This window comes from Megascapheus bottae, chromosome 15 (assembly GCF_031878675.1).
Source record: "Megascapheus bottae isolate mThoBot1 chromosome 15, mThoBot2.hap1, whole genome shotgun sequence".
NCBI lineage: Eukaryota > Metazoa > Chordata > Mammalia > Rodentia > Geomyidae > Megascapheus > Megascapheus bottae.
Window position 1 is genome coordinate 39,182,752 of NC_143523.1, and position 14,062 is coordinate 39,196,813.

Consider the following 14,062-nt stretch of genomic DNA (forward strand, 5'->3'; position numbering starts at 1 on the left):
GTCATACATCAAGCTACATAAAAAAAAAGATTGGGTATGTATGCATTTATTTGTGACAGGATGTTTCAGATTAAAGTTTATGAATACACAGCTAATATAAATTATGTACCATCATACTTTAGAAGAGTTATTATTATGTTAGTGCATAAGACACAGCAAGTAAACTTAAAACCTGATAAAAAAAACTCTTGGATATTAGCTCTTCACTAGCCCTTTTGAAGCTTCACTAGTGAAAATGAACACACAACATGCTCTACTTCTAAAAAGGGGATCTTAAAAAGATTTCAATCCCCCAAGTCAGAGATAATATATAAACAGGACTGACTCACATAAAAACAATTTAAAGTTAAAAAATTGAAATTCTCAAAATAATTAGATTTTTTTCAAACATAAGAATGTCTTTGTAACAATTTAATGAAAACAGATTGGCATATGCCACACAGCTTCTTTTGTTTTTATTTGCACGTAGAAACATCTATTCCCCCCCCTCCCAATTAGTTCTTTTTGGTAACAGGTATGCAATAATTAAGTCTGTGTGTACCTGATGAAGTGCTCCAGCTGGTAAAACAATGGCATCACCAAGAAACTGGATAAGAGTACAGGTTCTGACTCCATATTCTTCAAGCAGTCTTTGGCGAAGCTTTTTATTCACATACCAGCTTTGGTCTCGTATTGGATCATGTTCTGGTAGTACTTCAAGGCCTTGTTCTTTTGAAATCTGAAATAAGGATTAAAATTAAAATAAAACCCCAGTATTTGTCATAATCAGTAGAAACCTTGGGCTCTCCTAGCAGAGATTTACAACAGAGCAAAACCTAGATACACAACACAAGGCCATAGAATATGATGCTAAATGGAAAGACCTTCAGGATATACAAACAAAAGCCATATAATGAGTGATTGTTGTCCTTAATGTACTATGTTATCTCTCATCTCTTTTGCTGTCCCTTGGTTATCTCATATGGTTACAGTATTTTACCTTGTTATCTGATATATTGTATATATGTTTATTTGGTTATTTGAAATAGGATAGGGAAGGGAGGGAAACAAGATGAGGAGCAGGGGCTGTGGGGAAATGGGGACCAAGATATGAAAAAGGGTATCAATGTTTGTGAAGTAATGCATCTTCTATCTGGTGAATATAATGTAACTCTTCTATTAATTACAATAAAAATATATGAAAATAATAAAACCCCAGTAATGGAAATGAAAATACTGATCAGTAGATTTCTAATCTTCAATATAATAAATCCTCAGTTTTCTGAAAATTATAGAAGAATGATCCTAAGTTTTTTTATTAAAGAATTTATTAACATTGATTTTTACAATTGATTCTAAGTTTTAAGAAAGTAACATTCTGTAGTAATTTCAAGAGGTAAATGACAGTAAAACAATACAGTACAGGGGCCGGGAGTTTGGCCTAGTGGTTAAAGTGCTTGCCTAGCATGCATGAAGACCTGGGTTCGATTCCTGGGTACCACATACATAGAAAAAAGCCAGAAGTGGTGCTGAGGCTCAAGTGGTAGAGCTCTAGCCTTGAGAAAATCCAAGGACAGTGCTCAGGCCCTGAGCTCACGCCCAGGACTGGCAAAAAAAAAAAAAAATACAGTACAGCAAAGTGGTACTTTCTATTTCCAGTTCACCAATGACTTCTTTTTTAAAAATTTGATTGTATGGCTTGAACTTTGGGCTTGAGTGCTGTCCCTGAGCTCATCAGCTCAAGGCCAGTGCTCTACCACTTTGAGCCATAGCACCACTTTAGGTTTTCTGGGCTTTACCAACTACTTTTATTATGGGCATGGACTTTGGTGGCTCACACCCGTAATCCTAGCTACACAGGAGGCTGAGAGCTGAGGATCATGGTTCAAAGCCAGCTTGGGCATGAAAGTCTAAGAGACTTATCTCCTATCCCCAATAAAATCGGAAGTGGTGTTGTGGCTCCAAGTGGTAAAACACTAGCCTTGAGCTAAAGAACTCAGGGACAGCACCCAGGGTCCATGACTCACCTACCTCTACACCCCAAAAACATCATCTAGCGGGTTTCTTCCTAACCATTTATGGGATTGTTTCAAGAATACATTGCACAGAAAAGTAAAGGTTTTGTATGGTCTTCTCAAAATCCCTCCATTCATTTGTATGGAGTTTATAAATATTACATGAATTGGTAATGGGTTTTGAACTTAGGGCCAGGGTGCTGTTCCTGAGCTCTTCAGCTTAAGGATAGTGTTCTACCACTTTGAGCTACAGCAATACTACTTCTGGTTTTCTAGTAAACTAGAGATAAGAATATCATGGATTTTTGTGCTGGGCTGGTTTTGAACCATGATCCTCAGATCTCAGCCTTTTGGGTAGCTAGGATTACAGGTGTGAGCCACTGGAACCGGGCCTTCAATTGCTTCTTAAAGGTATGTAGATGAAATCTATCAAGGGAATTCTTTAATTTTTTTTAAAAATCTAATGCAATTATTTTGAGAGTTTAAATTATTTTGAGAGTTAAGCACACATTGTATATTAGATAAAAATATTCAAATGTTTATCAGAATAAGGTGGCAGCTACAGGCCTTTTCACACTGTGTGCAGAAAGAGTTCTTAAAACTGTAACAAAACAAGCAGCAATGCAGATTCCAGAAAAAAAATCTCCCAAAACTACTTTTTTTTTGGGGGGAGGGGTCAGTTGTGGGGTTTCAACTCTGGGCCTGGGCACTGTCCCTGAGCTCTTCAGCTCAAGGCTAATACCCTACACTCCTTGAGCCACAGTGCCACTTCCAGTTTTCTGGTGGTTAACTGGAGATAAGTCTAATGGATTTTGCCCAGGTTGGGTAAGATCCATAGATCTTAGCCTCCTGAGTAGCTAGGATTATAGGTGTGAGCCACTGCACCCGCCTCAAAACTACTTTTATCCCCAATTATTCAACATATATTTTTCGTCCACTGTGAGCCCTGTGAGCACTCTGGGCATCCTTGAGGGATTGCATTATTTTCCTGTCTTGAAATAGTCTTTGGTCTTTATATCCTTTAAAGATCCTTTCTATTTCTCCTAACATCATTTTTAATAACTTTATTTGCACATTTTAGTTATACAGGGAGTATTCTTGTGACATCTCCAAACATGCATTTATCTCAATTTAAAAAAAAAATCTCAAGGACTTCCAGGATATTGAAACAAAAGCCATATAACGAATGATTGTTGTCCTTAATGTACTATGTTGTCTCTCATCTCCTTTGCTGTCCCTTGGTTATCTCATATTGTTATAGTATCTCACTTTGTTATCTGATATATTGAATTTATTTGTATTTGGTTATTTGAAATTTGATAGGGAAGGGGGCAAAACCAAGACGGGTGGGGGGTGTTTGGGGGGAAGGGAAATGGGTACCAAGACATGTGAAAGGGTATCAATGTATGTGAATTAATGCACCTTCTATCTGGCAAATATCATGTAACCCTTTTACTAATTACAATAAAAAACAAACAAACAAACAAAAAATCTCCATCATTCTTCCTTACACCTCAAAACAATTTCAAGCCAGGCACTAGTAGCTCAATGAGTGTAATCATCAGTATTCAAGAGGCTGAGATGTAAGGACCAAAATTCAAAACACGCCTCAAAAGGAAAGCCCACAAGACTCGTACCTTCACAATTAAGAAACAAAAAGCTAAAAGCTGTGGCTCAAGTGACAGAGTACTAGTCTTGAGTGAAAAAAGCAAGGAATAGCAATCTCCTGAGTTTAAGCCCCAGTGCTTGCACAAATGAACACAAATTTCAACAGGTTTCATTTCCACAGTGAAACATGTTTAAAATGGAGGTTTTACCAAAAAAAAAAAATATATAAATATATATATATATCAAATCACCTTAAGTTATTTAATGATCAGAATTACAACTATTCAAGAATATTCAAAAATTATTAAATCCCTGTTCATCTAGGATCTAAACTATACCTTCTGAAGAAATTCTCTTATCTTATCAACATCTTTTCCAGCATAGATATGCCACAGAGCACCAGGTATTTCAGTTGAATCCTTCAATCGTTTTCTTAAAATGTCATCCAAATCCTCTTCCTCAAATTTCTTAAGTATTCCTGAAACACAGAAGGGTATTTTTAAATTAGTACCAGAAAGCCAAACCTTCTAAAATTTATCAAATACATGACTAGAATTCATGCTCTAACCCAGCTACTGCATATTCGAAAATGTCACAAAAATAGAGAACTTGGGTTCTGTTTCTTGTGTAACATTGGAAAGAGCGAAGGTCTTTAAGAAATATTTAAATATTAAAAAGTTAATTCTTTGGCTATCTTTATCTAAACTTCAAATCATTTTTTTGTTTTGATTAGTCATGGGGCTTAAACTCAGGGCCTTGTCCCTAAGCTAGTACGTACCACTTGGAGTCATAGCTCCACTTCTGGCTTTTGAGTAGTTAAATTAGATGTAAGAGTCTCAGAGGGACTTTTCTGCCTATGGTGACTACAATCCAGGATTCTCACATCTCAACCTTCTGAGTAGCTACGATTAAAGGTGTACGCCACCAGTACCGTTATATCATTAAATTGTGGCCACAAAAGTGTTTGCAGGTTATACTAATACTTAAATATGTAAAGAAATATTTTTCTTCTACCTCCAGCAACTTTCTTCTGTTTCTCATTCATTTTCTGAAAACCATAGAGCATGAGATAGAAAACCCAATGGTTTGCATCCAACTGTTTCTCTGCTTGTCCCAAGGAAGGGTTATCCTAATGATAGCAAGTACAGTATTTACAAAGGACTTTCACTAACTAGGTTCCCTTGTAACTACTACATAAAGTAGACAGTGAAAATATCACTAGCTTATATTTGAACAGTTTAGGAAAGTTAAAAAAATTAGGCATTTATCAATACTATGACTAAAGGAAATTATTTTGAGTATATTTAATATTTTATTGTGATTAATCTGTTATCAAATGCAATTCCTTCAAAACAAAGTTGTGAGTTAAAAAAATGGCAAGCAATAATTCTAAAACTCTGACAATATAACCAACTTCAAATATGTGGATATAAAAATATTTTGTAGGTACACAAAATATCAACTGGGGTTATTTCAAATGTGGAACTACAGGAAGCTCTTGAAATACATTAAGTATTGCCTACTACAAGGGCTATATGAGATGTTTTCTACATAAGCACAGTAAAACCTTTTTAATATACAAATCTGACTACAGGGATTTATTTTAAAGATTAAGACAGAACATGTAATAATTGGTTCAATCCTCAAATGTTATCTGTAACAAGTTTTCTTTCAAATTTTAACAAGAAAAGTTAGAACAATATTAAGATTATAGAAGATTATCATTTTTAAGTCCTTTTGGATTAAGTTTAAAATGTTTTCTAAGAAAATAATGGCTGGTATTTTACAAATATCCTATTAATAAAACTTTAAATAGGAAGCCACAGATTGATGATATATGGTTATGAGGGCAGGAATAATAGGATGAAAATGTCAAAGGATGCTTTATCAGCCATCCATCCATTCACCTACCCATCCATCCATCCACCTATATAGTGCAAGCATTTAGACTAACACCCAGAATTATGATCCTGTACATAATAAATAATAATCTATAATCAAATTCTCTTTTATTGACCAATTATTCAGGAATCCAAATAAAGGAAATTAAAACTACTAGGCTATAATAGTATAGCATAGTATAGTATAGTATAGTATATTCTACTTTCTGATCCTAGGAGGGTAGAGAATGCTTGAGGCTAAAATATTATCTCTGTCAGGGCCGGGAGTTTGGCCTGGTAGACTGCTTGCCTAACACGCATGAAGACTGGGGTTTGATTCCTTGATATCATATATATAGAAAAAGATACTGGAACTGGTGCTGTGACTCAAGTGCCAAGGACAGTGCTCAGACCCTGAGTTCAAGCCCCAGGACTGGCCAAAAAAAAAAAAAAAAAAAAAACCAACCAAACAAAAAAACCCACTTATTTCCAGCTGTGACTGTGGCTTAATAGTAGAGTGCTTATCTAACATACATGAAGACCTGAGTTTGAATCCTTGGTACCACATAAACAGAAAAGGCCAGAAATGGCACTGTGGGTCAAGTGGCAGAATATTAGTCTTAAGCAAAAGAAGCTCAGGGACAGTACCAAGGACCTGAGTTTAAGTCCCAGGACTGGCCAAAAAAGAAAAAAAAAAAAAAAAACAACAACCAAAAGACCCCTCCCCAAAACAAACAAACAAAAAACAAAATAGAAAAAACCTCCACAACTTTACAGAACTTCAATCTATGTTTAAAGTGAGTTTCACAATTCTTCCTTTCCTTCCTTCCTTTCCCTTCCCTTCCCTCCCTTCCCCTTCCCCTTCCCCTTCCCCTTCCTTCCTTCCTTCCTTCCTTCCTTCCTTCCTTCCTTCCTTCCTTCCTTCCTTCCTTCCTTCCTTCCTTCTTTCCTTCCTTCCGCCACTCCTGGGCCTTGAGCTCAGGGCCTGAGCACTGCACTGTCCTTGAGTTTAAGGCCAGAGCTTTATCACTTCTGGCTTTTTTCTATGTATATGGTACCTAGGAATCAAACCTGGGTCTCTGTGCATGCTAGGCAAGCACTCGCTCACTAGGCCAAATTCCTGGCCCTACTTTTTCTTTTTTTTTTGCCAGTCCTGAGGGTTTAACTCAGGGCCTGGGCACTGTCCTTGGACTTTCTCAAGGCTTGCATTCTACCACTTGAGCCACAGCACCAATTCTGGCTTTTTTCTGTGAATGTGGTACCAAGAAATTGAATGCAGAGCTTCATGTATGCTGAGTAAGCGTTCTACCACTAAGCCACACTCTTGGTCCCACAATACATTTTATTTATGTTTTTTTCTTTTCCTAGAGCTGACGACTTAACTCAGGACCTTGCATTTGCCAGGCAAATGCTCTTCCACTGAGCTAAATCCCCAACGCCCTCACAATGCATTTTTATGACCACAATACAGTGTCAATAACAAATTTATGAAAGTTATATAAATTTTTTTTCAAGTAATAAAGATGAGAGGGGCCCCATATCTACTGCAACCTGCTTTGTAACCTTTACTGTCACAAACCAGAGGCAAACAAACACAATAGGTATTGTTATTCAACTATTAGGACCACTACTACTAAGCTTCCTTACCTGCTTTTGAAATAATCCCATTTCCTTTAGCTATGCCAACATAGACTAGAATATTTACAACATCTGAAACTTCAATATGAAGATTTGTTGTTCCTATATCATGATCTTTAGCAGCAGCTACACCTGTGTATAAAATAAGATTTTTGCTTTCGTTAGAAAAATGAAACAGGGTGGGGGTGGGGAGGGAAATAGGGACAAAAACATGAGAAGCGGTATCAATGCACCTACTACCTGATGAATGTAAGAAAAAAAGAAAAATGTAACAGGGTATTCATTCTAAGTAAGATCCATCAGAATGATTCATTATACTCTGAGCTTCAAATTATAATGAACTTGGGCCAGGAATTTGGCCTAATGGTAGAGTGCTTGCCTAGCATGCACAGAGACCTGGGTTCAATTCCTCAGTAGCACATACATAGAAAAAGCCAGAATTAATGAGAAAACCCAAGAACAGTGCTCAGGCCCTGATATAATCCCCAACCCGAGACTGGCAAAATAAAAAATTATATCTATATATAAAATGAATGTTTGTATTCATTATAATGTCCTATATCAAGCAAATTAATATGAAGGGCAAATATTATGTTAAAAGGAAAATTAGTAGGTATTTAATACTGGGTGTTAATTTTTAACATACTGCTTGATATAAAACAAACCTTCAATAAACGGCAGCTCTGATCACAGCAGTCCAATACGCAAAAAAATGGATAAAGAAAATAAAAAATTGTGTGCACACTCATGTACACACTCCATGGAATATTAATCAGCCATAAGGGAAAATGGAATTTATGGCATTTTTAGGAAAATAGATTATCTGAAGAGCATCATGTCCAATAAGGTAAGCAGGATCAAAGCCAAATGTTCTGTCCCTCATACAATTGTGAAGCATAGACTTAAAATGATCAAGGATGACAGTAACAGCAATGGGATATGAACATAAGGAGACTAAGATGAAGATGGGGATAGGAGTAGAAACTGAGACATCATGAACAACATTATACACACATATTTATAAATAAATATAGCATAATGAGGCCCACCAAGATGCATATATTAAGGAGCAAGAGGAAGAAATATAATATGGCAAAAAGGGTAAATCTGATAAATATCTTTAAAAAAAATCACAGGAGGAAAAAAAGAGAACTGACTTGTCAAAAACTAAAAAAAGGTGAACACCTTTGTAGAGATTGTTAAAATCTGAATTACAAACATTTAGAAGAAACATAAAATTATACTCACCATAGGCACTACACAACCTGGGTCCTAGATCAGGACGTACAAAGAATCCTGGCAAATGAGAGGCCAAGTTGAATTTTCCTTCTGGATTACAATACTCTGGCAATGGTAGACTTTTTAAAAGATCTTCATATCTGAAGAAATATCATGAGTATTTTTAATTTCCAAGTTGTTGAAAATAACATACAATATTTCTTTAAGATAATTAGCACTTTAACACTTTGAGCCACAGCATCACTTCTGCTTTTCATGTAGTTAACTGTGAGATAAGACTCTCAGGGACTTTCCAATCTGGATCCTCAGATCTCAGCCTTCTGAGTAGCGAGGATTATAGGCGTGAACTACTGGCACTGGGATATGGGTTTTTGCTGCTCCATTTCTTCTATGCTTTATTTTTTTTGATGTAACTATTCCTTTTTTACTGCCTTACCTTAACAGAGATTGTTCTTTAAATTTTTCTTGCACCTGCAGAGGTTACAGGGATTCAGTTATATTTTAAAATGGTAGCTCAAAAATAGTTTTATTGCCAGGTGCTGGCAGATTACATCTTTTATTCTAGCTACTTAGAAGCTGATCATCTAAGGCTTGAGGTTCAAAGTCAGCATGGGGAGGAAAGTCTACTTTAAAAAAAAATTAAAAATGAGGCCAGAAGTAGAACTGTGGCTCAAGTGGTAGAGCACTAATCTTGAGCAAAGAAGGTCAGGGATAGTGCCTAGGAACTGAGTTCATGCCCCAGGACTGGCATGTACGCACACAGACACATGCACATATGCTTCCCCACACACACATACACACACACACACAACCATTGGGAAATCAAACAATCTAATAGTTATACTTGTATTTACTTATACTTCCCCTAAGGATAATCTCAAAACTCAAAAAAACCAAGAGTCAAAATAAAAAATGTCTCCAAAAAATACCTTGCAGGCATCATGGTCTTGAAGTCTTCTCCTGAAGGGCAGTCTTTCAATTTCAAAACCACTGTTTCTCCACTTTTGTTTCTCTGTCGTTCTATGAAATATACAGTTAATTATTAAAAGTATTTTCTTCCATTTTGTGCTTATTAATGTTTGAGGGAAAAATGTAAATGCCTGATTCAACTTTTGTACATGTGATCAGTGAATGACTGTTGACATTATTTTCTATATACTTAAATAGTAGACAATTTCGTTACTTACAAAATATACGTTACAGACAGCATTACCCACTTGTAGAATCTTTAAAAAGCTTTTATAAACTCTTTTTGTTTGCGGGGGGGGGGGGAACCCCAGTCCTAGGGATGAACTCAAGGCTTGGGCACTGTCCTTGGACACTTTTTGCTCAAGAATAGTGCTCGAGCCACAGCACCACTTCCTGCATTTTCTGAGTATGTGGTACTGAGGAATCAAACCCAGGGCTTTGTGCATAGTAGGTGAGTGCTCTACCTCTAGGCTACACTCCTTGTGACTTTTTTGTGTGTGTATGTCAGTCGTGGAGCTTGAACTCAGGTCCTAGGAACTGTCTTTGGCTTTTTCAAGGCTAATGCTCTACTATTTGACCCACAGCACCACTTCTAGCTTTTTCTATGTATGTGTTACCAAGGAATTGAACTCAGGTCTTCGTACATGCTAGGTAAGCACTCTACCACTAGGCCAAACTCTGGGCCCTTCATCAACTCTCTTTTGTAGCCGGTTGCAGTGGCTCACACTTGTAATCCTAGCTACTTGAAGGAGGCTGAGATCTGAGGACTGAAGTTCAAAGCCGGCCTTGGCACTAAAGTTTGTGAGACTCTTATCTCCAATTAACCACCAGAAAACTGAAGTGACATTGTGGCTAAACAGGTAGGTTGTTAGCCTTGAGCTGAAGAGCTCAGGCACAAAGCCCAGACCCAAGAGTTCAAGTTCCATGACCGACACCATCACACACACACACCCCCCTCTCATTTGCTAACATTAGTATTACAATTACACTTGCTTTTCAAAGTGTTTTAGGTAAATTATATGATTTAATACCATAATTTCATAGGATTTCCAAAAATTCCCCCATATATTACCTTAAATGAGTTACCTAAATGAGTTAAGGTCAAAGGAAATTAGTGTCACAATTAAGATAGGATCCATTTGTTTCTAACTACTTATGACAACAAACAATATAGAAGTTTTGGAGATTAAAAGCTTGTTAAATTTTAATTTGTCATTTTGGATATATACGATTAGATAAACATTAAACCAATTAAAAAAAAAAAAAACCTACTTGCAACTTCTTCAAAACCATCCCAGAATTCCTTAACATTGGTATTTGAAATAATGCTGTCTTTGCAGTTTAGTAAATCAGCTTGATGGTCTCCAAAATCAAGACTAATTGATTCAGCCTTCCACAAACTAATGTTCATTTTCTTATGGACTCCAGAAACCACTGCAGGCTTATGAGTAAAGAAACAAATAACAATTAAAATTTATAAAAAAAACTTCAAGATTTAATTATACATACAACAATTATTAAGTTACAGGACTAATAAAAAATTTCTGAATCTAAAGAATTTCAAAATTGTTTCTGAAGATGGTATACTACATTGTGAAAAAATGCTGTATACAGTACACTGATATTTTTGAAATAAAAAGATAATTTTCAGGGGCTGGGAGTTTGGCCTAGTGGTTAAAGTGCTTGCCTAGCATGCATGAAGACCCGGGTTCGATTCCTTGGTACCACATACATAGAAAAAAAGCCGGAAGTGGTGCTGAGGCTCAAGTGGTAGAGCTCTAGCCTTGAGAAAGTCCAAGGACATTGCTCAGGCCCTGAGCTCAAGCCCAGGACTGGCAAAAAAAAAAAAAAAAGATTATAGGCTAATTTTTATCAAATGAATATAAACTATTGCTCTGTAACTATACAATATATGTATACAAATGTATATATGTATGCAGGCAAGATTAATTCAATTTTTCAAAAGTAAAAACAGGACTAAAGTATAATTATATACATTCTGAGTTCATAAAAGTATCACTTAAAATACATTTTATCTTTCTTTAAAGAATCATAATAAATGAAAACATTAACTGCATGTGGTGGCTCACACCTGTAATCCCTAGCTACTCAAGAGGATAGCCCAGGCACTAAAAAGCCTCTGAGACATTTATCTCCAATTAACCACCAGAAAACTAGAAGTGGCACTATGGCTCAAGGGGTAGGGTGATAGCCTTGAGCTGAAGAGCTCAGGGCCAGAGTTCAAGTCCCACAACCAACAAAAACAAAGAAAAATTACACATTTAGTAGTAACAACAGATTTTTAACTCTAATGATTGATGGAAATAAATTGCTCAGATCATGACTTCAAATTCTTTCAAGACTTAGTTGAGAAACTCAAGATGCACTGCATTTACTGTTTCTATTAACATCAAACTATTAAAAAAATTTCATCTGATGTGTTATTTACAAGTTTTTAAAAAGAGCCACCATTGGGGGAGGGGGGCGGAGATGTGGCTTAAGTTGTAGATTATCTAGCAAGCACAAAGCCCTAGGATCAAATTACCAGTGCTGAGGTAAACAACAACAAGAATTAAAAAAAAAAAAAAAAAGAACAACATCCCAACTAAGCATGTTCTGGACTAGAGAACATAAAAAGTTGAGAATCCTAAAATGTATTAGGTAGACTACTGAAGATAATTAAAAAGTGAAAGTATAAAACACAGAATTTTTGAACTATATAATCACAAAATTAAAAAATAAACACCTAATCAACGTCTATTTAATTACTTGGTAGAATGCTTCATTAAATAGCCTTTTAGCTAATAAATAACTTAATTTTACATACATCCAATACTTTCAAGTCCTTTGTGTTAACAGTATTTAGCAGACTGAGCAGTTTTTTTTTAAAAATACAGTGATAAGCTAATCCATATATTAAGTAATTCAAAGCACAGTATTACTATCCTTATCATCATCTTTAAGAATGATTACCTCTGTGAATGTTCTGTAATTTAACTTCAATTGTTTTGCTGACAACTAGTTTAAAATGTCAGATTGATGAAGTTGATTCCTAAAACTATTATCTAGTAATGTAGATAGCATTATGATAGATAAGAACCTTTCATTATCATTCCCTTAATTTCTTTCTTTCCTATAAAAAACAAAAGAAAACACAAACCTACTTAAATAGCTTTCTACCCAGTCTCTTATCCACCTAGGAAAATTTCACTTAATCCCATGGCAATCAACAAGTTTTTGAACAAGTATTACTAATTTAACCATTCCATTGTGTTTCCATGGATCCTTAGATAAATTTCTTAAAACATTCAAATAAAAACAATCATGTGACTACTTCCTGTGGAGAAATCCTAATCAAAATTATATGTTCTAACTTTTGGTCTAGTAATGCCATCAGGGAATCAAGACAGCATATAAGAGAATAAAAAAATTGATACTAAATCTTTTTTTCCTTAGGGCTTGAACTCAGGGTCTGGGTGCTATCCCTGAGCTCTTCAGTTCAAGGCTAGAACTCTAGCACTTTGAGCCACAGCATCACTTCTGGTTTTCTGGTGGCAGATCTGAGCCTCCTGAGTAGTCAGGATTACAGGCATGAGCCACTGGTACCCAGCTTACATGTTAGATCTTTTTTGTGACTACAATGCATAGGTGTGTGGTGTTTGGTGAAAGGAACAACCAAGCTTTTATGGGACTTTGAAAAACACTAATGACTAAAAAAAGGGTTGAGAACCACTGTAATGACATGATTTTTATTTCTACACAGCCAGTTGATATTTATATTCGTGAGGCCTAACACCAAAACTGGCTCCAATCAGATGCTCAACAAGAACGTTTCCAGAAAGTATGTTGAAAAATTAAACTCCTATGTAAATATATCTACTCATAATATTTGTACTTGTAAAGTGAGTTGCCATCTGAAACGCAAAGTAAACATTATTTCAAATGTGGATCATATATAAGCCCTATTATTATTATTATTGTTGTTGTTTTATCAGTACTAGGGTTTTGCAAGACAAAACTCATGCTTGCTAGGCAAGTATTCTACCATGTGAGCCACACCCACTATCCCAAAATCAATATATTTGAGCAGAATGTAATAAGAGAATTGATCATGCCAAGTGCAGTGGCTTGATCAAAGGATCAAAGGTCAAGACCAGCCCAGGAATAAAAATTCTCAAGACAGGGCCAGGAGTTTGGTCTAGTGGTAGAGTGTTTGCCTAGCATGCACGACTCCTCAGTACCACACATAGAAAAAAGCCAGAAGTGGTGCAATAGGTCAAGTGGCAGAGCTCTAGCCTTGAGAAAAACCCAGGGCCAGTGCTTAGGCCCTGAGCCCAAGCCCAGGACTGGCAAAACAAACAAACAAACAACAACAAAAAAAAACCTCAAGATTTCATGTCACTCAGTAATTGGGGGAGGTGTGTGCACCTGTTATACCAGCTACAGAGAAAGCACAATAGGTGGTTGTAATGCCATGCTCCTATAATTTCCACCAACATAGGGAAGTGAAAGTACTTTGGATGTGACAAGGCAAAAGAGGATCTGAAGGATGGCTTAAATCATAGAGCAGCTGCATGGCAAACAAAAGTCCTTGAGCTCAAACCAAAGCACAGCAAAAAGACTCAGAAACAAAGATTAGATGAACTGGGTTGAAAAGGACAGCACACACATTTGCCCTGGCTTTAATTCCCACCATAACACAAGCAAAAACCAAAACCAAAACCAAAACCCAAC

General features: G+C 36.2%; 1 protein-coding gene across 4 annotated transcripts in view; it reads right to left on the reverse strand.

The window, feature by feature from the left end:
- The window catches only part of Jmjd1c (jumonji domain containing 1C), a 182,497-nt gene that overhangs the window by 10,996 nt on the left and 157,439 nt on the right, over positions 1-14,062 (reverse strand). For all 4 annotated transcript variants that reach the window (XM_090346399.1, XM_090346401.1, XM_090346402.1 and 1 more), the window contains 6 exons: positions 10,601-10,769; positions 9,289-9,379; positions 8,369-8,499; positions 7,130-7,252; positions 3,941-4,080; positions 542-718 (listed from right to left, as the gene is read on the reverse strand). In XM_090346399.1, coding sequence (XP_090202525.1) covers positions 542-718; positions 3,941-4,080; positions 7,130-7,252; positions 8,369-8,499; positions 9,289-9,379; positions 10,601-10,769 — 831 coding nt within the window. The remainder of the gene's footprint in view (positions 1-541; positions 719-3,940; positions 4,081-7,129; positions 7,253-8,368; positions 8,500-9,288; positions 9,380-10,600; positions 10,770-14,062) is intronic.